The 27,557-nt window shown below is 42.6% G+C and overlaps 2 protein-coding genes across 6 annotated transcripts in view; one reads left to right on the plus strand and one right to left on the minus strand.

Annotated features, from left to right (window-relative positions):
* Positions 1–27,557, plus strand: part of LOC135199252 (uncharacterized) — a 95,221-nt gene that overhangs the window by 8,595 nt on the left and 59,069 nt on the right. Inside the window, exon 1 of one of the 3 annotated variants that reach the window (XM_064227140.1) lies at positions 2,562–2,833. The exons of the other annotated variants lie outside the window; for them this stretch is intronic. The gene's annotated coding sequence lies outside the window, so the exon portion shown is untranslated. Of the gene's footprint in view, positions 1–2,561; positions 2,834–27,557 lie in introns of those variants that run through there. 3 annotated transcript variants of the gene reach the window in all.
* LOC135199250 (uncharacterized) overlaps positions 22,765–27,557 on the minus strand; it is a 54,093-nt gene continuing 49,300 nt past the window's right edge. For all 3 annotated transcript variants that reach the window (XM_064227134.1, XM_064227136.1, XM_064227135.1), the window contains exons 10-11: positions 24,532–24,634; positions 22,765–23,024 (exon numbers count right to left, since the gene is read on the minus strand). In XM_064227134.1, the coding sequence (XP_064083204.1) occupies positions 22,907–23,024; positions 24,532–24,634 (221 nt within the window). In that variant the 3' untranslated portion in view covers positions 22,765–22,906. The remainder of the gene's footprint in view (positions 23,025–24,531; positions 24,635–27,557) is intronic.

Below are 27,557 nucleotides of genomic sequence, written 5' to 3' on the forward strand. Positions count from 1 at the left end.
GTTTCCACCACTGCTGTGAATAGTTGGTTTATAGTCTGTTCATTCAAAGTAAATGTCTAGCTACAATTCAGCAAAGTAATGCCTAATGTGACATATTTATTCACATTACTTGTCCTTGGTACGCAAATGAAAACTTAGTTTTAATTATAGCGGATCAATACAGATTTACTTTGTCCCGACATTCCGTTGTGCCTCCAGCTGGAAGCGCAGTTCAAGCACACTATGTTTTTAGTTCTGTACCTGACAGTAAAAATTAAATAGATCAACATATAACGTTCTGAGAGGAGAAAAATACCCGCTTTATCAATAAAAGAATAAAATAATTTGCGTTTTTAATATCATAACTTCAATATACCACTGAATTTCGCGTATCATCGAATTTCTTCTTTAGTTTTTATGTCTAGTCCTACCGCAATTCCCATTGCCACTTTAGAAAGAAGAAAATGCACCGAGATTTCTAATTATATTCCAGGATTCTGCTGTAAGAATAGTTTGTATTTTGTTAAACTGATAGCCGGCATATTTTCCTTGCTGCCAAGATATTTATTTAGGAATTTTAAGTCGTTCGTATAGGCCTATGTTTCAACGTTCATGCGAGTGGCACTTGGCGATCTTTATTTATTATTTTTTATTTTTTTACTAACACGTTGCATTTTGTTATTTTTCATTTTGGAAATATTTATGCACAGTCGGCAAGGAAACTTAAGATACAGTTTTTTTAAATCTTCGGACATATATTGTTCAATAATGCCACACCTGGCAACTCTTGAAAGGGGGGGGGGGGAGCTTCAAAATCATAGCGTTTGTTGCTTTCTTGATTTCCATCAACTTTACACCATAAAGATTCTGTTGAGGTCCTATAATCATTTATACTTGAATGTAGAAACAGGCTCTATATTATTCGTTAATGTTGGTTTAGTAACGTCAGTTCAGAGTAGAAAATCGATCATCTTTTTTTAAAACCTACTGTGAAACCTTATTTATAAGTAATATTTGACACTAAACTGACGTAAAATTCATACGTAATTAAAGACGGATCTTAAACAATGAGAGAGAGGGTTTTAAAATTTGGGCAGTGAGGAACAATACAGTAACGAATGAAATATGACGATAGAGAGAGAGAGACCGCGCAAGCATAGGCCTATCTATAAGATACTTAATTCATTATATTTACTTTGAAAGATTGAGTGATAATATTTTTTCAAATGTGTTTTAAAAGTGGAGAGAGAGAGAGAGAGAGAGAAGCAAAATCTGCTCATGAAAGCTTGGGCCTATTTATAACTACTCAATTTCATTATATTTTCTTTGGGAGATTGAGTGGTAATATATATATATATATATATATATATATATATATATATATATATATATATATATGTGTATGTTTTAGAAGTGGAGAGAGAGAGAGAATTATAGTACTGGTGACGGACTTTTGACGGGGGAAAGGCAGAAGAAAATACGTATAATGAATGAAGTATCTCTATCGATAGGCCTATACTTGCGCGATATGATATGACTACCAAGATCGTGCTGCGCTATGCTAGATAAAATTTGAAGGGTCATAATATTCAAGTTAATTCTCTAAGAAATTCATACCCTAATCTTTATTACATTCGACAGTTGCCGTAGCATTCAAAGATTGTAAAAAGACGTGGAAAATTTTAGACACGGTGCCGTCATTCTTGCTCTTTCGATATAGTCTTTACTTTTGAAAATCGGGTTTCATCCACAAATCCTTCACGAAAAAAGCTGTAAGTAAAAATATTTATTACCACAAATAACTCAATATGTATTGCACAGGCAATTAAAGTTTTATATCGTGGGAGATCTTTCAGCCTCGCGGCAAAGAAATGCAGTCGTGTAGGGCTGTAGGCTACTACAACTACTTTGTAATGGGAGCATATAGCCAGAAAATCTTTGAGCTGACATGCTACTTTAACCTTGATTAAGATTTATGTTTAAAGACAGTAGCTTTGTAAACAGCAACTATAGTAGCATTCGATCCATGTCAACGTCAAAGTAATCAAAGTGTGAAATCCGTTACGTTAGCCAGTATCCAGTGACTCTCCCGCTCGAAGTTCTAGGGCTCCTCCTCACATCATAGAAAACGCTCTTGCGGATGCAACTAGATTTGTTCAACCTACCTTAGCCGTCGCAACATTGAGTCCCATTGACGTTAGCTAACTTTAATCACTTTGGAATACAAACATAAGTTTGTAACAACTAAAATAATTGCATTCACCACTTACGAATGATGCAATATATCCCCGTTCATGAAGCAAAACGAGTAAATATTGTCGTCGTGATACATAGTACTAAAATCAGAAATTCTCATTCTATCTACCAGATCTCTATGAACCAATCCATCTGAGAAATTCCAATTACTTCGGACATATATCGTGTTTTTAAGTACCTGAACGGTTTTGTTTTGCAGTTTTAACTTATATAAATGATATAATTTGCAGTCTATTTTCATATTCTAGAGTAAATTTAGCGATATTATGTCTTTTCAGTAAAAACAAATGGGAAATTCGACGAACGAAAGCTAATGGAAACTGAATCTTCAGTTTTCTTGTCGAGTGTACTACTACTTGGAGATGCTGAAACTAGATTTATATATGGTTGAAATTCCAATTAAGTCGAATTTTTGAAACTTCTTCAGTTCAGTGTGTGTTTTGACTCCCTTGGTGTAAACGTGTCTCTCTTGTGCCAGTGATTATTTCTGCTTATTTGAATAATTTTTTGCTTTTTAAAATTCATTTTCAATGTGTAGGCCTATTCTAAGATCCCCGCTATAGGCTAGCACCTTCTTCAAGCTCTAAATCTAATTAAGGTAAGATTTAAATGAAGGGTTTTAACATATAAAACTACAATCTCCATAAATTGTCCTAAGGTAATGGTAGCTTATATGTCATTGGGTGTTTCAAGGGACTGGGCTTTTGGGGGTTCAAAGATCCCCCTGCCAGGTACGGCTCTGGTGTGATAGAGGTTATTAGGTCACGACCTTTATTCGTTTTAATTTAATGCCATAGGGTAGGTTGGGGAGGTCCAAGAGGGGGCAAACCCCCCTAGCCAAGTAGCCTAGGTGACCTACTAGGCTATGCCCCACTAGGCTAGGTTAGGTATGATTTCAGTCTTAATTTAGGTACATTCCTTAGGGTACGTTGAATGTTTTGGGGGTGGGGACCGGTCAAGGAAGGCTCAAGCCCCTTGCCAGGTCATCGTAGGGGGGTTAGTGCCATCAGTGCACCATATGCGGTGCACTGTAGGGATTACTTAATGTTCTTTGCAGCAAGCTTTCGACCCCCAGCTGCAACCCCTTTCGTTCCTATTACTGTACTTATTTCCATATTCTCATCCTTCCATCTTGCTTTCCATCCCCTGTAACAATTGATCCATAAGTGCGACTGCGAGGATTTCCTCCTGTTACTACACCTTTCAAACCTTTCACTGTCAATTTCGGTTTCAGCTCTGATCTGAATGACCTCATTGGTCCCAGTGCTTGGCCATTGGCCTAAATTTTACCTTGCCAGGTAAAAACCACGTTCCCCAGGTTAGGTGTGGCAACCATATTAATGTTAATTTACAGCACTGCAGGTTAGGTTAGGTTGGGGCAAAGCCGCCCTGGCCAGGCAAGGACCTAGTGCTCTAGGCTAAGTTGAATAAGTGAGTTCTTCATTGTATTTCACATGTTATGCATTTTCCCTTGCTTAAAAATCCTGCTCTCACTTTATCCAATAAGTAAGGCTACTTACATCTCTCTTAATTTTACATTCCTGTCGCTGATCTTTCCAAGGCAGCGTTTAGTCTGCTATTGGCTCTTTCCCAAAGGACACAATAAAGGATGGCTTTACATAAATAATGCTCTTTAACGAGGTATTCACTCTTAAACATTTTAAAAATGAAGGATTATTTTTTTATATGAAATTAATAAAAAGTAGATATATTGGGAACCTGAGGAGTGAAATGTATGCTGGTTATTTAACTGCCAAACATTTTTATTACTACTATGAGATTCAGGGCCTCTGTAACACGGTTTTTTGGACTTTGCTCCTTATCAAAGCATCGGATGTAGCTGAAAGTTAACATATGTATATTTTACAACCACACACAAATTTTTTCAGCATTGTCAATAACCTAAACCCGATAGTTTTAATTTTTATAAAGTAAAAATTATCTAGCCGACGCCATGGCCAATGATTATGAGCCAAGAGTCGAAAAACATTTATTACGTAAGCAAGGTAAACACTGTTTGTCAAAATGTTGCCCCGCCCATCCACCAGACAGAAACTCATTCACCTTGTTCCATCGGCTCTGAAACCCATAGCAGTCAAGAATGGCTAACAGGATTTGGAATTGTCCCCGTGGTTGCAAAACTGCAGTTGTCTTACGACTTAATGAAAAACCTATCACATAATGTTAAACTTAATTTCTGAGGAGGCCGTGGCTTATTGCACAGTGAAAAAACATGACAAAGACTTTATGAATGGCGGAACGATACATAGATGTGGGTGGGGTATCTGTGCTAGCACAGTAATACTACGTTTAGGCCAACTGCTGGGATCCTTGAGGATCATTTAGCACTTACAACTACTCGAGAAATGAGTTTTTATAGCCAGAAGTTAAATTTTCTAATCCAAAAATGCCCATGATAGCCTTTAGTTTTATCCTGAATTATAACGAGGCCAAAGTGGTTGGAGCCTAATGAAGTCATCATTCTGATGATAATTATTGTTGAAAGTTTAAAGCTAAAATACGGTACCGGCTATTTTTTTTCAGTAAATAGGTAGATAGCCAATAAATAAAAATTGCTTGACATTGGATATAGCAGTTATCAAATCAAGCTTGTCTACTATGTTTTTGGTAATTACCAACTATTCCCTACATCTTGTCAATCTGATTGTGACCTATAAAGTAGACTGTGATTTCTTAGGAAACTTATTTTGTGAGTTAGACTAATAATCGAAGTGTTTTTGTATTTATTAACATATTTTGTTGGTTTGTTCATTTTGACAATTATCAGTGGAGAGGTTTCAGAGTTCATAAAAGTGTACTGCTTTGCTTGTATTTAAGTTTTTATTATTGTTGCCAGAGGTCTAGCCTTCGTTACATATAGCCAATCATCCATCAAGAAAGAGGGAAGAAATGCTGTCATAAGTTACGTAACGAGTGCGTTCGAAACCTTTTCTCTGAGTAAGTCTTCTAAAAAAGTCACTTTTACATTACAAGTATATACCAAATTTATTCAACCTACGTAATGCAGAATACAGTCAAAATTTATGTGTACATATAATGTGTATTCTAAATAAGCGTTATATTTATGAAATGCATAGATAAAAAGTTATTGCGAAAAAACCGTGTTACAAAGGCCCTGAATCTCATAGTAGTTGTCAGTTTCTTTATAAGATTTTGAGGTTATATATACATTTTACCCCTTTGCCTATTTGCAGATTTGGTAAATCTTAATAAGTGTTCCAGCCGATTTTTAGTATAAATATGTTTATACCTTGAAAAAAGATACTAAGTATGTTCTAAGGGAGATGGAAATTAGTGGCAGTAAGTCCTATCGGTCTAGAAAACACAACTTGAATATTTGTACCTACAGAAAAAAACAAAGTCCTTCATGTTCTTGTCTCTGTCGTATCACCTATTTTAATGAGCTCCTGTTAGTTCGTTTGTGTACTGCGCAGTCTCAAATTGTCATGAGGAAACCACACCTTCCGAATGACGTCACGAAAAAACTCCACCTAAAAAGTGACATCATTATAGACAATATCCAATCGTAAATAAGCACGTTTCAATTTTCTCTGAAACAAAAGAAAGCACAGTGTTTTCAGCCAATGACAATATTTAATGTTACCAAGTCGTTAATATTTTTGGCAAATACACCTATTTTCTCCAATTAAGCATTACTTGCACTAGCGCCATGAGTGAATTAGCAGGACCGTCTAGAAGCTCTGATTTTGTTCCCCAGGAAAGTTTCCCCACAGTGTGTGAAAATAGTTACTTGAATTATAGAGATTTCACAAACTATTATTATGGGCATATAGAAAGGCTCGTAACTTTTGCCCAAAATCTTGGTTTAATCAAGAGTGTAAATTTTGTTGAGCCACAAACTCGGGGCCCATACCAATACGATAGAGAGACGGTGGAGAGATGTCAAGAATTTAGTCCCAAAATATGGCCGACGTAAAAAACATTTTGTTGGATATTTAGCCGTTGCATATTTTAAATTGCACATTCAAGACCCTTTACGAAGGTTTCACGCCTTTGTGAAAGCTGCTGCTGAACTCTATCCTCTACTGTAAGGTAAGCTATTTCCTGTATATATTTTGATTATCGTGTGAAATATGTTGGAGTATTGTCTATCAGTTAGCCTAATGGCTGCTCACATTTTTCGGAATTGTCACGAAGTGTGCAGGGAAGGTAGTGGCCTTAAGGGGGTGCCGCAGAGGGGGCGAAGGTCCCCCCACTAGGCCTAGGTAGGGGTATGGTGCCCTAGGTTAGGTTAGGAGGTTTGTTTGGTTAGGTAGTGCCTTGGAAATCACTTTTCTCTTGCTTTCCCCCCCTACCCAAAAACCCCGGTTCCCACTGGGGTCCCCCAAGATTGTTAGATGGAAACAAGTGTGTAATTGCTTGATGCCACCAATATTAATGATCGGTTTAGGCATAATCAACAAAAAATACATCAAAAAATATATATTCTTCTGCAAACAAGAGACAGATCTCTCCTTTAGATTTACAGCAGATTTTTGTATGGGTTGTATATTCCCATTATTTGCTGAACATTTGCCTATTTGCGATATTTTTTACTAAGAAATATTCACAAATTACTGTATTTTCATATTTTCCTGACCAATTGGATTTTTTTGTGATAATGTTAATATAAATCTCAGGCATAACCATTTTTAAGCTTTAGTTTATTAATATAGAACTCAGGCATAAGCATTTTAAAGGTTTTTTTTGTTTTGTTTAAATGATTAAAAAAAGGCAGTTCTAAGTGTTTTTAGAGGGGTTTTAAATATTTGTGGATTTTGGCTATTTGCAGTGGGGGTTCTGGTACCCATCCCCCTCGGATACAGCAGGTCTGCTACCATATTTTTGGAAAATGTCCATGGAAGCATATTTGACTTCTCTTAACAGTTGCATAGATTTTCCTCAAAAGACAAGGTCTGCTGGGTTATCTTCACTGGGTACATAAAGGTATCTCACTTCATTGACCTGACATCTCATTCACCCTGTTACAGACAAATGTTTGTGTATGGCAGCTTTACTGTCATACCACACGCCAGTGTCAGTAGTCTTGATACCATTGGCAGTGAAACTGTTCTGAGGTATTCAGCTATTTTGACTGCATTATAATTGGTAGTCAGCTCCAATTGTAGTATGCTCTTGCTCTAGAGAATACTAGGTTTGCATCAGTGTGTTGGTCCTTCAAATAGGAAACAGTGCCATAGGCCATTTCATTAGCATCACACAATATGTGAAGAGAATAGTTAGTCTCCCTATTGGCTGTGAAGCGGGGGAATTCCTGGTCTGAGATGTACTGAAGGTTTTTACCATTGACCAATGTTCTTGGTTCTGGCGGCAATATGTCATCCCACATTTTAGATAGTTTCCAAACTGTTTGCTTTAGAGTTTTGGCTCTTACAATTATGGTAGCAAACAACCTAGAGGGTCAAATACTGAGGTTGCTCAGAAGTAGGCATTTGGTAAGTGGAACCCCCTCAAAGGTTAGGGGGTTTTATATGCTTAAGTGGTCAGTCTAGTTACTGATCCATTCTCTTAAAGCCATTGCAGCATCTGCAGAACTTCCTTGGCAACCTTGTAAAGACAGTAAAGGTTGTTTGTTGTAGGTGAAGAACCAATTAAGTTGTCCACATAGAATTTGGTCATGAGTAAATAATTTCCGGTGAAGTAGGGTAAGTTTCAAAGTGGTGTTGCAAAGTCAACTGGAGTAGAAAAGGTGAGCAGGTGGCTCAGAAGAGAACTGACCTAAACCAATAGACTTGAAGGTCTTTTTCATTGTTAGGATCTTTCGGCCAGATGAAATGTGTGTAGTTACGATGTCTATGTTGGAGCCCTACTCTTAAGAAGGCCTTGCTTATATACTGGAAATGGGTCGATATGAAATTACACAAGTCTGTCAGATGAGTGGTCAAGGATGGGCCAGAGTGATTATAAAAAATCATTCAGAATAGAGGCCTGTTTGTTCATTCTGCCACTTGCATCAAATGCAATGCGAATGGGAGTTGTAGTTGAATCTTAGTCACGGGTAAATGGGGTAAATTCTGTTTTGTTCATGAAACTTACCTGTCAGTATATATATAGCTGTATTTTCTGAAGTCCGACAGAATTTTAAAAACTTCCGACACACGCAGTGGTCGGCCAGGTGGTTAGTACCCATTCCCGCCGCTGGGAGGCGGGTATCAGGAACCATTCCCATTTTCTATTCATAATTTTTCTGTCGCCGGTGCTGAAAACACCTGTTTTCAGTACCTCCGTCTTAGGATTTTGGGAAACTTCATTGCCGCTAAGTATCCTAATTGTCTTTTGATTTATTTACTTGGATTTGTGGCTAGGCATACGCTATCTTAAATTGATTTGAAGTTTGATTCATTTTTGCTTAAAATATCTGAATCTAGTTAGGCTAGTTTCAGACGGGGTTGTCTGCAAAGATAGGGTGTGGCTACCGAAAGCTTCGGTAGATCCGCACTTGGTATGTACGAGGGGTATGGGTCTTCCTTCTTTGTTGAGATTTGTCATGTAAGGAGTGTGAGACTTTGTCTATTCCGTAAGGAAGACGTATGATTCGTATGTACGCAATTAATCAGTAAACATGTCTAATTCCGTAAGGAAGACGTATGATTCGTATGTACGCAATTAATCAGTAACAAAAGTCAGGTAGTGAACCTGCTAACCTTCCTGTAGACTTTATTTTGCCTAACCCTGGAGTATGGCCTACGGGCTATGAATATGTCTACGAGAGGTGCTCGCTCTTCTTCATTGCTGTGAAGTGCTACTTCTGTAATTGTTACTCCTAACCCTGCAGTATTGCCTTCGGGCCCTAAGCAGTGTCTGTAGAGGAATTGCCCTTTCTCTTATACTCTTTCGATTCGTAACTTAGAATCGAAAATGCTTGCTTTAGAGAGTAAAAGGTCGAAGTGCAGTGATACCCCTTGTGAAAAGTGAAGTGCAGAAGTGCAGATACCCCTTGTGTAGGGTGGCCTCAGATCGCCCTCGTTTCGCCTCTAGGCCGGGACCTCTGCTTGACTCCAGGACCCGGGAGGGAGCATGTCGAAAGCCTAAGGAGGGTTACAAGGAACCCCCACCGATCTGGCGTGCCTTCGGCAGTTTCTGATGAAAATCCCCAGACTGCCAAAGTGCGTGCGCGTGCACGAATCCTGAAAGTTTGCTTCTCGTCCTCCGAAGCGTCCTCTCCGTGCAGGGGTTGGAGCTTTCAGAAGGACTCGCGCCCTCTAAATAGAAGCTTTATAGAAGAGGACGCTTCACGTCCTCTCTCTCTCTCGTTATGCGTTTCAGTGAGGAGTAAGAAGGCGAACGTCGCCTGAACTCGTGTCCGTCTTTCCACCGAGAAATACTAAAAGTCATAGTAGCAGGAAGCTTTTGAGAGCGGACTGCCTGGGACGCTCGATGGACTCCAGGCGCGCGCCGGTGCACGCCAAGCGCGCTCCACGCGCGCCGTGGACGCCGGTGCACGCCAAGCGCGCTCCACGCGCGCCAGTGGACGCCGAGCGCGCGCCAGTGGACGCCGAGCGTGCACCAGCGCACGCCAGGTGTGTCGCCTGGCTGAAACGTTTCTGTTGAACTCTTCAAGCTCTTGTTTCAGATTTGGGCCTAAGGAATTTTACCTCTACCTTCGGTGATACCTTCTACCTCACCTGCAAAGAATGTGAAGTAGGCAGTGCTTCGGAGGAAGCTTAAAGTGAACAGACAACTTCTTCTTCGAAACCCAGCAAGACATCGGGTTTCGTGAATTCAAGAGGTCTCTGTCAATTAATATTGCTTTTCCGCATAGGTGGATGGAGTTAAGGAAGATCTCGTTTGCTCTACCGCAACCTTTGCCATTCTGCCAATAAATTTAAGTTGCCACTACCGCAGTCAAGACTTTGCGATAAGGCAGTTACGGGTTATGTAAGGCTCGATGTCCTGCACGTCAGGACTCTCGGCAACGTTCAGTAGGATTCTTGCAAAGGCACTCATCAAAAGGACGCTCTTCAGGAAAGCGCAAGACAGGACTTCCTTTGCCATACTGCCAATAATTTTAAGCTTTAGCAGGCATTAGTTGTGATACGGGAGAGGAAGCTGGTTGGAGAGTTTCTTCTCTCTTCCCAGGATAATTTTCCAAGCTTTTTAGCCCATCTGAAAGGGTTTCAGATGATAGATTTTGTTAGTTTCTAGTCGGGACTACGCTGCCAAATTGAACATCGTCGTCCTACTTGCCGTAAGCCCAGTCTCTTAACAGGATCCCCTTCCTCGCGTTTGAGACGGGAATCGGAAAAATTAAAAATTAAATGCTCGACTCCCTGGATTACGTTTTGTCAATTCAGTGACTTTCCCCCATTGACAATATACTTTCGTTTTGTCAAGTAAGTGGGTATCCCCTCTTTGACAAAATATCTCTTTGTCCCGTAAATGGGTTAGTTCTCATGACAAACTTCTCATTAACTTGATATTGCGTAAGCGAATAAGCTCTTATTGACAAGATTCGGAAGAGCTCTCATTCGTCATTCGCAGACTCGTACAAGAAATAGACTTGTAGACTACGTCAATGACGCTTATGTCCCAATAACATAAGAAGCTTGAGCTGACTGCTTCGACTGCTTCGATTCTCTTAAGTTTTGTTCATGAAACTTGCCTGTCAGATATGTATGTAGCTGTATTTCCGAATTCAGCTATATATATGTCTGCCAGGTAAGTAGGAAACAAACTTTATTGTGATATAATTTCATTTTTGCCTTGCGTTATTTTACTTCTGGTTGGTTCAAGTCATATACGCTTGCTGTAGTTACCTCTTCGGATGGCAACCAAGAGGTCTATTGTCTATTTTAAGGACATTTAATCGTTACTCCCTGCAGCCAACAGGAGTTTCCGATTTATCTTTTACCGTTGTATGGTAGTGTTCTGACGACACAAACGCATCTATATATTTAGCGTTTTCTGTTTCCGCTTAAATATACCAGCTTGAGAGTCTTTCTGCTCAAAAAATAACGGACCTATTCTTCGTAGAATAGGGTAGCTGGCAACCCAGACATAAAGTTAAGAGACGACGTTCGTAAGCTGCTTGCTGCTGCTGTCACGCTGTCTGTCCTCCAGTCCAACCGAGCCAGTATTCAGTAACAGATCGTGCGCTGTCATGCGGGTAGGTTACGTCTCTCTCTCCTGCGGGATTGACTGACTAACCGTATCTCGTGCTGACGGTTACGTCTCTCCTGCGGGATTGACTGACTAACTGTATCTCTGTCCTACAATCACGGACTTTAGCGTAAGATTGAGGGGATTTCTTACGTGAATGAATAAACGTTGCATTCGTTTTGCCTTACTATGTTCAACAGAGTTATCTCTTAATCCTTTCGGTGCTCGTTACCGCACGGTATGGAACTACGAGTCTACCGCAACATTGCACTTTTATTTGCTCTCCTGCTTAGGCAAAGCGCAGCCTTATTTAGGGAAGTAAGCATACTCGGGGAGGGAATGGATGAGCTTGCTGGGGGCCATTTCTTCCTGAAGAAGTTTGTTTCCCCGAATAGACTGCAATTCAGACCACAGTTTTTTCCTACCGGGAAACTGAAATATTATTCAAGATCTAGCAATGATTCTGAACATCTCTCAGTGCGTCTATCACCTGAGGTGATAGAAAGAAGGTGCCGGACATCTGGATAGGGTTTCAGATGTCCTGGATCTTAATCTGAAAGAAGTAAAAGCGATTCGGTAGTCCCTCCAGTCCTCGAAAACGAGTTTTTGGGAACAGTGGTCCAGATCAACTCTGATATTCCACAGCTCTCTCATATCTTAAGAAGTATCTTCTCTCGGTCCTTGTTCGAGTTTACGAGAAAGAGCCTATTATAACAACAGGCGTAAAATGTAACGATCCTCTACAGGTTCGTTACAGGATTGCAAAAGTCTGTACGAATCGTCTCGATCGACGGCAGCAACTATTCACTTCCGAGTGGAATCTTTCTTTAGAAGTAAGTTGAGAGTTGTGTAGACTTTAGGGACGCCCTTTCATTCTTCTCTTCAATATGTTGAGGACGAAGAGGCGGCTTCTTCTCTGCTCCCTTATTCTCGATCCGGGATCGGTACCATTAAACGCCATCCTATGATATTGAACGGGGATGGATGTTTAGTCTCTTTTTCCCCTTTTCTTTTTAATTGCTTAGGAAATGTAATAAGAGGATTTTATGACGTCACAGGGAGCGACAATGACGCTGATCGCCCATGTTGGCCTTCAAATCCTGGATTCACAGAGGTCACATACTTCCTAGTTCACTTTCCAAGACCTTTTTCCGAGAGAGTCGTCTACTCTAACTCGAAAGGTACCTATAACCTCTCCGCTCTGAGTCTGACTACGTTCAGACTATCGAGAGGTTGACAGGAATAAGATTACCGTTCTTCCTTTTCCGTCTGAAGAATGGGATAAGCTGGCAGTCACAACTATTAAAGAATATGCAAATATGTTGTTGACGGCCTTTGGGCTCAGAGATTTGCGTCTGTCAAACAACAAAGCCTTCACGATCTTTGAGTTCTGTGGAATCTCGAAACTCGCTCACCATCTACTTTTTTGTCTCACCTGTTTTCTCGGAGTCAGACCACTCGTGCGAGATCATGGCCGATATCTAGTAGCCCTGAGTTTCCTTGTTGACGAAGTCAGTTGCGTTTATACACCCCCGATGATCGTGTAACATGAGACCAGGTTGGACTGTCAGGCATTCTTCCTTCGACTGAATCGCCTTTTTGCTCTCCTCCTTTCCTCCTGGCACCAGAAGCTCGAGTCAGAGTTGATTCGCTGACGACGTTGGGTTGCGTTGATACACCCCCAAGGTTTGCTTAGATTGAATCGCCCAGGCAGTCCAGACATCATCCTTCAGCGAAGAATAGTGCCTTATGGTCTTCAGGTACAGCCTTGCTGTCCTTGATTCGTCTGACTGGTCAACTGGTCGGTCACCTGACTTTAGTACAGACGGACTGACTGTGCATGTCCAGATCGAAGCTTTCAATATGGAACTTAGACGTAGTCTGAAGTTCTTGATGTTAAAGCATTCGAACCTCTCCTACCTGTTAACTTTTGCATGTGATCAGGAAGGCCTTCTTCTAACCACCCTAGATCGACAAAGAGGGGTTATTGAAATTTTAAGCCATCGTCACAAGTTTTGGCTTAGAGAAGACAAGGCGGTGTGCTCTCTAAGCCTTCCGTTGTGGCCTAAGAATGGAAACCCGTTTTGTCCTTGGGCCAGGAGCTTGAAGCAAGGATGGCACAAGTTTTAGTGGCAGGAGCCAGAGAGAGTCCTGTGCCCTGTCTGGGTCTCTCAAGTTTTATCTACATAAAACTCAAGAAAGTCGAAGTCATTCGGGCAATCTGCAGTGTTCCGAAAAAGACCAGACTTGCCCATATCGAAGAACACCCTGGCTTTAGTGTTTAAGGAGTTCTTTCAAAAATGCTCCTTCATTGTGTTTGCACAAGATTTGAAATCTTTTTATCTAAATGCTCACGAGGTTGAGGGCGCGGCCCTCGGAAGCATTTCAACAGAGCATGGCACTCATAACATCCTGAGTACCATGTTTTAGCGAAGCAACTCTGTGTTCACTTCACACTCCCTGCGAGATGTGGAAAGATTGGCATTAGGAGATCCTGCTGCTCGCTAGGGCCATACGTGTCTGCAGGACACAATCTTGGGGGCAAGAAGTACCACTCATCCTATCCGTGTAGAAAATGGTTAGGAAGAGCTCTTAATTTAGTTGATGAGTCGCCGACAACGGCGACTTCATAACTCTTAAGCCTTAGTTAAAACACCTTAACTTTGGCTAGGTTGGTCAGGTGGTGATATATATATATATATATATATATATATATATATATATATATATATATATATACAATATATATATAATATTGTTTTTATTTACTTCTTAGCCCTCATGGTATGGTCAATATGGTTCTAGTCACGTCGTGGTCTCGCCCCTGTTGACAGATCATCTGGAGTGCACCAGCTATATAGGTCTCTACCTCGCTGGCACTCTAGTAGCACAAGCAGACTTACGGTGGCAGTAACCACGAAGCCAGCTATGCTAACAGTGGAACCAAGATGTAAATCATCTGCATGCATTTGTTTCCTAAATCCTTCTATTCTGTCCCTTCCCACCTCCAAAGGTGGGATTCAGCTATATATATCTGACAGGTAAGTTTCATGAACAAAATGATATTGTTATGATACAATAAGTTTGTTCATACTTACCTGGCAGATATATAATCAAGTACCCACCCACCTCCCCTCAGGGGACAGTGGAAATAAAAATTTATGAATAGAAAATGGGAATGGTTCCTGATACCCGCCTCCCAGCGGCGGAATGGGTACTTAACCACCTGGCCGACCACTGCGTGTGTCGGAAGTTTTTAAAATTCTGTCGGACTTCAGAAATACAGCTATATATTATATCTGCCAGGTAAGTATGAACAAACTTTATTGTATCATAACAATATCATATTTTGGTCAACTTATCTGGTACTGTTTCAGTGAAGCCGAGAGGCAGGTGTTCTTTGATGAACTTGTGGTAAATGTGATAAATTTCCAGATATCCAAAACTTTGTTCGTTCCGATACGAATACAAACCATCGGTCCTTTACAAAAGGAATGTAACTTGCGGCAGCTGGAACCGGTCGTAAGCTTCGAACAAGGGAGTTCAGTAGTTAACTGCTTGTCCGACAGTCAGCGCACCGCGTGACTGGGAGGTGAAGAATCACTTTGCTTTCGGCTGCCGACGGAGACAGACGTGTTGTTCGCCTCTCTGCCCGTTATCGTCGTATGCTTTGTATCTTCTCAAACTTGGTTTGCTTTGTGTGTATGGTAAAATACTGTAAGTACGTGTGCTTTGTATTTTATAATTGACTTTTGTAATGGATTCCCGTGAGCTGGAGACGTCCCCACACCCCCCCATTAGCCGCAGAGTTTGCCCTGGTGTGAAGGGCCGTAAGTGTGGGGCCTTCCGCTCCTTTCCAGAAGTGGATCCTCATGAATTGTGGGCTCGGTGCCGAGGGCGTGAATGCTCTCGGGCCGAGCCCTGTGATTTGTGTAATTCTTGGTCGGAGGAGCAGTGGGTGCTCTATGAAGGTAGGAGGAAGCGACGTAAGCCTGCCAGGGAGTATTCGGAGGGTTCTCCGGCGACGCCCTTGGTCACAGACACGTCGTCTTCCTTCCTGCCACCATCTCAGCTTCCGCGTATGGCTCCTTTTCCTTCGGGGGGGGTGGGGGGGGTCTCGTTCCTTCTCTTCGCCCGATCCGTCGAGCGTAGAGGAGGGGGTGAGGTACCCCGACATTCAATTGTACTCGGAGTCTTCTGTTTGTTCGGGGTGGTGCTTGTCCCCCCCACCCGTGCGAGGGGGAACCCCTCCTACTAACCTGACCTTTGCCTCCTCAGGTGTTCCTGCTGTGGGCGACAACCTCGGCCAGGTATGGTTCTCGCTGGGCCTCCAGGGGACGCTGAGCGTTTGGGGGCTGTTTCATCACCTGGTGGGTGCTGCTCTGGTCACCCATGGACCGGTGACCACCAACATCACCACTGTCTCGACCCCCGGGTATGCCGCGCCTCCTCACCTGGTGTATACCCACCATGTTACTACGGTAACTCCCTCAGCTGCGGTGCAGGCCCCGATTGCTGGTTTCCTGGGGAGGGTCATGCCACCGCCGTCCGGGTTCGCCGCTCTCGCCTCAGCCCCCAACTTTCGGTGCCCCAAGAGTTCGCCCCTGGACCTTCCACCTGTACCCAGGATGTCACTGATTGCTGTTCCGCCTCCTGCTGTACCTGACTTTCTTGCCGTGACTGCCGCTCCTGTCGTGCCTGCCGTGCCTGGACCAGCCCCTGCCGACGTCGTTCCTGCCCGTGGTGTTGCTGCCCCAGTCGTGAGTCCTTCCGGACAGATGCAGCCAGGCCGTGTTGCTTCGGCAATAGCCCCGCTCCGTCCTGAATGGAGGACCTGACGTCTGTCCTGAGGAAGCTGACGAAGAAGAAGAGGAAGAGGAGGAAGGTGTCGTCGTCGTCTTCTTCGTCGTCGTCTGCTGTCACCTCTTCCCCTTCGACTTCCAAGGCTTCTAAGCCGAGGAAGAAGAAGGCTGCGTCCTCCCCCCCTAAGAAGTCTCCTTCGGGAACTTCTAAGGGCCCGTCTCACTCCGGTGGGACTGGGGATTCTTCCGCTGGTCCTCCCGCTCCTTCGGGAGCGGGGCCCGTCTCTCCTTCCGCAAGGAAGAAGAAGACGGGGACCAGAGGGGTACCGGCTAACACTGGTACTTCCCCACCTGGTGCTAGGGGTTCTGCCACAACACCAGGTTCTGGCTCGGCCTCTCGTTCGCGAGAGGTACCGAGTGTACGGTCACCTACGGGGGACTGGACGGTCCCACTCCTCAAGACGCAGAGGTCGTTTGCAGAGGTTATTGTGCTGATTCGTCAACACAACGACCTTGGGGAAGGATCACTGCTCCCACCTTCTGAGCCCATGTCCCGGCTCGAGTTGTTCAGGGGTCCTTCGAAGGAACCCAAGACGACGTTGGGTCTGCCGCGATCAGCTCTGGCTGACTCAGTGCTGGGCCAGGTGGACTCGCTTGTCTCCGGACAGGAGGGTTTGCTAAAGTCCGGCAGGTCTTCCAAGCTACTTCCCCCGCCTCTACTGCGACAGAGGAGATTCTACGTGGCATTCCAGACAGTCTCCTGGTTAGGCCTGTGGTCCCTCACGGTGTGTAGGGTCGCGGCCACCTCGGGAAATATCACTCCCGAGGGTGACCCGGCTTTCGGGAGGCTGTCAGTCTGGAGGTAGAGCCATCTCCTACCTAGCCCACCAGATGGCAAACCTGTGGGCCAACCTGGTACTTCGGCATAGGGACGCAGTCCCCACCCAAGTGACCAGGGCGGCTGGGCGTGAGGCGGCACTGGGTCTTCGCAACGGACCAGTGCGGAGTTCCTCCTCTCTCTTCCCAGGAGAGATGGTGGATGCTGCGGTGGAACGACGGCGCATTGATGACAGTGACCGTCTAGTACACCAGGCAGTCTCGAAGGCATCTGGGCAGCCTCGAACAACTGCGGCTAAGCCCAAGAGCTTGGTTAGCGCTTCCTCTGTGGCCAAGACGATTCCATCGTCGAAGCCCAAAGGAAAGACTCTGCCTTCGACTTCTTCCAGGGGCGGTCGTCCTCAGCCCTCCTCCCAGCCCTCCTTCCCTCGAGGGGGAGCCGGGAAGAAGTCAAAGAGAGGCAGGAAACGCTAGGGACGGTGTTCCCCCTCACCTGCTGCCGGAAGTGGGGGGGATGCCTGGCGAGCCATTGGGCAACATGGCAGTGCTACGGAGCGGAGACCTGGATAGTAGACGTCCTTCGGGAGGGGTATCTACTACCCTTCGAGTCTTGGCCACCCCTCACCTCCAACCCTGTCCACCTTCAGACCTACATACCTGGAACATCAAAGGACGTAGTACTTCGGCAGGAAGTCCAAGCCATGCTGAGCAAGGGAGCTGTGGAGATCGTCAGGGATCGTTCACCGGGCTTCTACAGCCGTCTTTTCCTGGTGGAGAATTCTTCAGGGGGCTGGCGCCTGGTGATAGATCTCTCCCCCCTGAACCGATTCGTTCGCCAGTCTCGGTTCACGATGGAGACTGTACGTTCCATGCTCGACTTCATCAGGGAGAACGACTTCATGCTTTCGGTGGACTTGAAGGATGCGTATTTCCAGATACCCGTCCATCAATCATCCAGGAAGTACCTCCGCTTCATCCTTGATGGGACGGTGTACCAATTCAGGGCACTCAGTAGGGATACGTCTCTTGAGGTATCTCGACGACTGGTTGGTCCTCCCGCTCGCAGTTGCTACAGGACAGGGATCGACTTCTCGAGTTCTGCCGCAGTCTGGGGATCATGGTGAACTTCAAGAAGTCCGATCTCGAGCCCAAGCAGAGGATGAAGTACCTGGGTATGCTGATCGACACGGTAGCAGGGCGAGTCTTCCCCGCAGACTCTTGGATCAGCAGATTCAGGGAGGCAGCCTACCAGTTCCTGTCTCGGCAAGAACAGTCAGCTCAGCAGTGGCAAGTCGTGATCGGCCACCTGTCGTCACTCGAGAAGTTAGTCCCTCATGGGCGTCTTCACCTGCAGTCTCTCCAGTGGAGACTAAAGGAGAGTTGGTCACAGGCAACAGACCCACCTTACTTCCCCATTGTCCCTCACGGAGGAGGTAAGGCAGGACCTAGCCTGGTGGCTGGACGACAGGAACCTCTTAAGAGGAGTGCCCCTTCTCACTCCCCCCCGGAGATGTTGCTGTTTTCAGACGCTTCAACCGAGGGATGGGGTGCACACCTGGAGGAGTTGCTGGCTGCAGGAGTGTGGGATCGTCATGACAAGCACCTTCACATCAATGTCCTGGAGTTCAAGGCAGCGTTCCTCGCTCTCCAAGGGTCCCAGGACTGCAGTAGTGGCATACGTCAACAAACAGGGTGGCCTAGTGTCCCTCCCGTTGCACCAGTTGACGTTGCAGGTGCCCGAGTGGGCCATGGCCCACTCGGTAGAGCTGTCAGCCCGCTACATTCCAGGCAAGAGGAATGTAGTAGCAGACAAGCTCAGCCGTCGGGATCAGGTGATAGGGACCGAATGGTCTCTACACCCAGACATGGCGGAAAGGCTCTTCAACCTGTGGGGGCGTCCAGTAGTGAATCTGTTTGCCACCCGGCACAACAGAAAACTTCAGGTTTTCTTCTCGGCCATGCCGGACCCATGGGCAGCTGCAGAGGACGCTCTTCAACACCCGTGGGACAACCTCTTCGCATACGCCTTTCCCCCGTTCTGCCTGATTCGCAAGGTGATCAGCCGAGTGCTGGTCACCCCGAATCTCCGGATGATCCTGGTGGCTCCCAAATGGCCCCAGGCCATTTGGTACCCGGACTTGCTGGCTCTGCTTGCAGAAGTACCAAGAAAGATTCCCTCTTGGCACAACCTTCTCGTCCAGCCACACGTGGAACGGTACCACCAGTCAGTCCAGTCTCTACATCTTCACGGCTGGCTGTTATCCACCATCTCTTGCGAGCGAGAGGCTTTTCTCGCCGAGCAGCAACAGAGATGGCTGGGTACGTCAGACAGTCCTCTGCAGCTGTGTACCAGGGAAAGTGGGCCGTCTTCTGTGGTTGGTGTCGTAGATGGGGTCTATCTCCCTCTCAGAGCCACTCTTCAGCAGGTAGCGGATTTCCTTGTGTTTCTTCGCCGAGAGGAGCTCCTCTCCGTCCCCACAGTCAAAGGATACAGAGCCGCCCTGGCCCTAGTCCTGAAACTGAGGGGAGTGGATATCTCGAATTCGTTCGAGATCTCCCTGCTTATGAGGAGCTTCGAGAGGTCTTTCCCACCCAGGGAACTCAGGCAGGGATCTGACCCTCAAGACCCTCTTCTTGCTGGCCCTGGCATCGGCAAAGAGAGTAGGGGAACTGCATGGTCTTTCCTTCAACATCAAGCACTCCAGGGGATGGGGATCTGTGACGCTCGATTTCATCCCGAATTTCGTAGCGAAGACTCAGAACCCTTCGGTCCCTGACGATCGGTTCAAGTCTTTCAAAATCCCTTCCATAATGGACTTCACCGACAACGATGCGGATGAGATGCTGCTCTGTCCTGTGAGGGTGCTACGGCGCTATCTGAAGAGAACTCGGCACCTCAGGCCTGAGTGTCGACGCCTCTTCGTTAGCACCGGGGTGACCAAGAAAGAAGTATCCAAGAACACTCTTTCTTTCTAGCTGTGTGAGGTGATCAGGAGGGCGTACGAAGCTGATGGTAGCGACGACATCCGTACCCTTCGTCCGAGAGCCCACGAAGTCAGAGGTATTGGTCCTTCCCTTGTTCCGCAAGAACTTCTCCATGGCACAGGTCCTGAAGGCAGGGGTCTGGTCCAACCAGACCACCTTCACCTCCTTATACCTTCGGGATATTGCCCACAGGTCCTTGGACACTTTTTCCTTGGGACCCGTGGTGGCTGCTCAACACGTGTAACTTACCCAGCACCCGAGCAGACAGAACAGCATCGCATCCTTGTGTGACTGCATGAATGGATGAGTGAATGAGAGTGTGACTGGCTTCTCTTTCCCATCTTTTTCTCCTCCTCTACCTGTAGGCAGAGGGACGCGGTCGTTACTACGCTGGAACAGGAAGCGATGCAGGTAAGCTACTCGACCAAGCCCCATCCTATCCCTTTCATTAGGGATAGGAGCGATTATCCACCACTTCCCCCAACAAGGGGGTTGAAGTGGAAGCCAACAAGAGACAAACCCATGACTTCATATTGCCTCTTGCAATAGGAACAAGTTCTTGCTTGCTAGTTTCAAGAGGTACACTGGCCTCCCTCTTATTACTTGGGTCCAGAGGTCTGACCATTGATCCTGCGGTACATACCCCGATCATTGGGCAGAGGCTAGGATCCCTCCCTCTGCCCTTACGACCAGGGAGGGAACCAAGGTTGGACGAACACCAGTCTGTTCTTAAGACTCAGATTCCACCCACCAAGAAGTGAGTCTTCCTATTGTAAAGGACCGATGCTTTGTATTCCTATCGGAACAAATAACAATTTGTTGAAAATTGTATTTTTCCTAACTATACAAACCTGAGGTCCTTTACACATAGTCCCACCTCATGCCACCCCTCACTCTGTTTTTCCTGGGCCTAAACCAAAGTGATTCTTCACCTCTCAGTCGCGCGGTGCACTGACTGTCGGACAAGCAGTTAACTACCGAACTCCCTTGTTCGAAGCTTACGACCAGTTCCTGTTGCCGCAAGTTACATTCCTATTGTAATTACCTCAGGTTTGTATAGTTAGGAAAAATAAAATTTTTGACAAATTGTTATTTCAGTTTGTGAATATTTCTGTATAGTCTTTTCTTCGACAGTTTTAAGTTGGTAGGGAATTGTTTCTTATTGACTTTCCAGGGTAGAGATATATCATGATATTCTTCAACCATGTTGGAGTTTTTGAATTCTTCTAGTACAAATGTATCCTCAGGTGACATGGCTTGATCAAGAATTCCAATTGATTCTAGGTTCCAAAGTTGTTGGGTGCTATCAGAGATCTCAAGTCGCGTCTTTAGAGCAGCTTTGGAAGGTTCATTGACTGCTAGTTCATCACAGTTACAGAACGAGTAGTACTGACAGGGATGTCATCACTAGGGGGTTTACCAGCAACTAGATATCCTAAGGAGGATTCAGTCAGGTTTACTCCATTTGTTTGTGGAGAATGGATGAAGTCAAAGTAGTGATCCACTCTGACAAGCAGCTTTACCCGGTCAGTCTGACCACTTGGCAAGTTAGGGTCAGCAAGATTGACATTCCTGCTCTTCAGTTCAGAGACTAGCCTACACAGTCTGCGGTAGTTTAGGTATGACCTGAGCCTTTAAAGTTAGGAGGCTGTCATCGTTTACCCTTACAGGGTATAGTGACAGTACTATATTTTTTAGGTTCTTCAGTATCCCAGAACCCACTGATGCTCAACTGAACAGGCTTATGTCTCTTAAGTTTACACTCTTCCACTGTCCATTGTATGATGAAAATACGTTGCACAACAGGGTCAAACAGTGATCTCAGTTCCTTAGTGTGGCCTGAGGATGGACACACCACCTTCATCAAGTCAGTAGGGAGAATTCCATTAGTTTGCAGCTTTTAAGTCTGTCATTGTCCCCACACTAGTTCACAGTAGAGACTTCAGTCGAAGAATCAGGGTACAATGCTGAATGATGTAATCCATTCTTACATGGCAGACACTTCTGAAACTTTACAAGACAATCTGTTGTCTTGTGGTCAGGTGAAGTGTATTTCACTCAACGATTTTGTGTATTAAGTCTTGAAATGCACTCCGTGTGTGATTTTCTAATTATCACATGTATGCTCTGGTCTATCACAGAACACACAGTTTTTAGCTGTCTTGTGAGGTTGACCCAAATCAACAAAAATACTCGATTTGGGATTTCATATTTCTTGGGTTGTAAGAGAATGGAGTACTCTAGTTATTTGTCACTCATAGTACATATTGTCTGTTAAATCATGGACAAATAAATTCATAACAAAAAATCAGGTTTTAAGACAACTGTTAGGGAACTGTGTAAATGTTTAAAGAACGTAAAACTATAATCATATCCATAGTGCTTTCTGAAGCAAATAATCTAAGGATAAATGATATAATAGTCGCTGGATATTTTATGAAATCTTATTGAGATAAAAAAAAGTTTTTTTTTTAACACTCATTTTCTTCAAGTACCAGAAATTCTCAGGACGTGATGTCATATGAGAAATATAAAAAATAATTTTCAGTTTCATCTTGGGTTGTAAGAGAATGGAGTTCTCTAGTTATTTGTCACTCCAGTACATATTGTCTGTTAAATCATGGACAAATAAATTCACAACAAAAAATCAGGTTTTAAGACAACTGTTAGGGAACTGTGTAAATGTTTAAAGAACGTAAAACTATAATCATATCCATAGTGCTTCCTGAAGCAGATAATCTAAGGATAAATGATATAATAGTCGCTGGATATTTTATGAAATCTTATTGGGATAAAAAAAGGGGTTTTTAACACTCATTTTCTTCAAGTACCAGAAATTCTCAAGACGTGATGTCATATGAGAAATATAAAAAATAATTTTCAGTTTCATCGGACGCTTGGTCAAGTCATCCTTTTGTCATGTCTTTCGTCCACGCTGGGTCACTCGAGGTGTACACGTGAGGTCGCCCTCCAGTGTGACGGTAGTGCCATTCCGTGACGCCCCATCCTTTCTTCCCATTTAGCCTGAAAAGAAGAGACGTACATTAGATATGACGAGCAGTTATAGGTCTAGTCTTCTCACTGTTTTGTATTGTGAACTGTACTATAAGATCGCTTGCTGAAATATATGAAAATTTTGCAGATACAGCAACAGCAGTTATAGGTCTTAGTCTTCTCACTGTATTGTGCAAGACGTACTGTAAGATCACTTACTGTAACACTTACATTTTAATGCTGCAAGACCAGTTTTCGGTCTAGAATCGTACTTTTCCGTGCAGAAAACATCACTGTAACAGCACTTATTTCAGTACTGTACAGTGAATTGTATGATCCCCCCCCCCCCCCCCCCAAAAAAAAAAAAAAAGTTCTATAACCACTTTCTTGACTGCAGTAAAAACAACCATAGGTCTAGACTCTAGAGTCTTCGAATTTTTCTGTGAAACGAATGGGGGTTGCATACCAGACTCAACCTCCCCCCCCCCCCCCCCCCCCCCCCCCCCCCCCCCCCGTTAATAGTTTAAACCCCTATAAAAACGCTCAAAACTGCCTATTTTGTTAGAAAGACCCAGTAAAAATGTTTGTACTTGGAGTTTAATAGTTTCATCACAAAAAGTGCATTTTACGATGAAATAAAAAAAATGAATTTGCTGATATTTTTCATAGGAAAATGCCGCAAATACACGGAATCCTCGCGAATATGGGGGTTCATTGTATAACAGCCCTAATTTAAATGCTGTGCGAGTAGTCGTAGGGATAGCCTTCTCATTTTTCTGTACAATGTAAGTCACTTGAATACTTAGTCTTGTCACATATCTGATCTGTAAAAAATAAAAAGGTACCCTAACAGCATTAACTTAAGTGACGAGCAATTATAGGTCTAGAATGTTTTAACTCATCTGTGAAAAAAGAGAATATATATATAAAAATAAAACTACGCATGGTTTAGAGGCTTCTCAGCTTTCTGCACAGTAAACAGTACTGTAACAGCAGTTACTTAAATGATTTATAGGTCTAGAGTCTTGGCACTTTTCTGTACAGCAAACTGTGCTAGAACAGCACTTACTTAAATACTGTAAGAGCAATTATAGGGTTAGAGTCTTCTTACTTTTCTGTAAAAGTTACTAGAACAGCTCTTAAAAGCTGCTAAAGGAATTATAATTATAGTCTTCTCTCTTATCTGTACAGCAAACGATACCATGACAGCAGTAACTGAAATAATTCAAGACGAATAATAGGTCTAGGGTCTTCTCAGTTTTCTATATAGCAAAAGTACTAAGATAGCAATTACTTAATAGATGCAAGAACAGTTATAGGTCTAGAGTCTAGTCACTTATCAGCACAGCAAACGGTAATAAAATAACACTTGTTTTAATGCTGCAGGAACAGTTATTGGTCTAGACTTCTCAGCTTTCTGTATTGCAAAAGGTACCTAAACGGTTAAACCAGCAGTTACTTAGATGATGCAAGCGCAGTTATAGGTCTAGAGTCTTGTCACTTTCTATGCAGCAAAAGGTACTAGAACGCCACTTACTTAAATCCTGCAAATTGCTCAACGAGTCTCGCTTCCCACTCCCATCCAATGTAGAATTGGGGCGATTCCCTAATGCATACCTCCACCACATACTCTTGACCCCCTGTTAGGAAAAAAAATCAATATCACATAAAGAGTTTTTGTGATAACATCTTTAGTACGTCTCCGAATCTAGTAAGTAATCGACGTAGCTTTAATATCAATTACAGTAACCAATTTCTAGTACAGAGATTGCATTGCTGGTACGTGTGTGTGTGTATATATATATATATATATATATATATATATATATATATATATATATATATATATATATATCCAAGGCCAAGAGAGAGGCGGTCTAGAGGTACCTGCTCGAGGTCGTTTTAGACCTCTTCTTTTGGCCTTGGGTATATTATATTATAAATTGGATCTTCTGTGTAACATTGAACAATATTCCATTTATTTAATAATATCTTGCCTTATGAGGTGTCATTGGTGGATATGTCCTCGACTGAGCCTAGGGGCAGTAAATTATCTAGGCAAATATTAACCCAATTATTTGTAGACATATAGTGAATGAATTAGTCCGTCGTAACTGTCACTCAGACTACCGTAAAACTTCAATATCTTTAGTTGATTTTTCATTAACTAAAAATGTATAAGTTCTACCATTGCCCGAGTGACGTTATGACTGCAGATTCCATCTTCAATACACTATACGTCAACAAATTGACTTTTATATTTAATCACCTGCGTAATATATTTTACGAGTGGCTTGAAGAGTATGGTCAAAACTTAATTCCCTGTGCTCTCTTCGATTTTTTCAAAATATATTCAACAAGGGGTATATATTAGAATATGCTTACATTTCATGTACTGGATTAGTTAGGTATAATCTATTCTGACCATTTCTAGTAATTTGACAACCGTCACGATTCTGATATATATATATATATATATATATATATATATAATATATATATATATATATATATATATATAAAGAAGAGAGAGAGAGGGAGAGACTTTCCTTTGAGTATCCAAATTAGTGAATGAGTTATGGAGAGAGAAAAAAACTTCTCTACGAGTTTCTAGATGACTAGAAATAATTTCAAACGAAACCCTCAGTGTTAAGTATATATATATATATATATATATATATATATATATATATATATATATATATATATATATTGTTACGATGTGCCAAGTATCTGGTTACCATGCATCAAATATTACCTCACCAAAAGCCAGACACCTGAACCCTCATAACACGTTTAAACGACTGAATACTCTAAAGGCAACAGTGATCCCTTAACACTTACCAGTATTGCAGAAAATCAGACTAAGTTCATCAAAACAGGTGTGAGGTAATCTTGTAAGTAATTAAATTAATCAAAGGGCATCACTCCATCAACAACTTTAAAAGTCTAAGTATTTCCCTGATTTCAGAAGTCTAAGTACTTCCCTGGTTCTAAGTCACTTCAAATAAATTGAAGGAAAGCAAATCAATTACCACTCTATGTCTCTACCTATCATCAATATAATCATAATCAAATATACTGGGATAAAAATAAAATACTTATAAAAATTTTAAATACAAAAATTTATTATTAAATTCAAAATTTGTAAGAAATTCACAATATCAGGGAAAATTATTGTTACTTGAAAACAAATTAATGTTTAATTAATTATTGAATCAAATTAAGTAAAATTAAATCAAAATTAATTTATCACAAAATTCAAGAAAATTAATTCAATCAAAATTCAAAAGTGTTAGGCAATAATTGAAATTTGAAATTAATTCACAAGTGCTAAACAACAATAAATCTTGAAAAGAATTCTAAGTAAATGCAAATTAATTCACAAGTGTTAAATTTAATTAAATGTGCAATGATTAAGCAATGAAAATAACTAAGTCAATTAAATTGTGAATGCAAATGAAAATATAAAATAAAAAGACACCCTTCAATAAGAAAATTAAATAGTGCACAAACAATGGAACAATCACAAACACAAAAATACGCAATGTGTAAAAGTCTAAATCTTTTCACTCAAAACGTAATAAACAGTTTTTACCAAACCTTCACAACCACCTGTTATTAGTTAACCACAGTTCCTATCAATTATTAGTTAACCACACTCCCTATCCATTTTTAGTTAAACACAATTCCTATCCGTTATTAGTTATTAGTTGCAACTAATAAAAATATAACACACTTTACCTTTTTGGTATACCAACTTCTTTCTTTCTCTTTTGCTGCAGCTTGGATATCACACTTTCACAAAAACCAGGCGCCGTTACGAAATGTTTGTTCAGATTCCACAAAAGAAACTAAATAACACTAAATAAACTCTATGAAATATCAAATATGAAATTCTCACAAGTTACGAGTGACCAATTTACATTACGTTAATATAATCTCAAGGATGTCGCGGGAGAGAGAGAGCGAGAGCAAGATGTTAATGCCTCGAGGTCTTAAGATAGAATAAAATCTCTTCCTTGACGGAAGCTGGAGAGGGCAGATGTCAAAAACGTTTTTGGCACGAAAGCTTCCAGAAAGTTCGAATCTGATGCAATCTCACATACAAAATGTGCAATTCCCACGTGGGACTTGACAAAGACATACACGTACAAGACGAGTCTGTTAAAAAAAAGACACGTACTCGACTCGATCGAAACGGAGGCTGAGCGACAATTAAGATTGACATGTTTTGATAACAACGCAAGACTCAATTCTCTCACTATCACATGCGTTGACAGATTTAGGAAAGCAAACGGATCTCGCAGACCCTCTAATCTTAAAGTGTCGACATAAAAGTTAAACATTCGTAGTTTCGAAAAGACAAAGTAAAAATCTCTCTCTTTTTACATTCTACGTTATAACATATATTCTTTCACAACACGTAATGCGAAATCTGAGCACACATTTTAAAACATCCTATTCTAAGCTATCTAGGAATCTGAAAAAATGTTGCATAATCTACATGACATTTCAAAGAGGGGAAATATGCATTTTGAAAATAGCAATAGCAATATATAA

This window comes from Macrobrachium nipponense, chromosome 25 (genome assembly GCF_015104395.2).
Source record: "Macrobrachium nipponense isolate FS-2020 chromosome 25, ASM1510439v2, whole genome shotgun sequence".
NCBI classification, from domain to species: Eukaryota; Metazoa; Arthropoda; class Malacostraca; order Decapoda; family Palaemonidae; genus Macrobrachium; species Macrobrachium nipponense.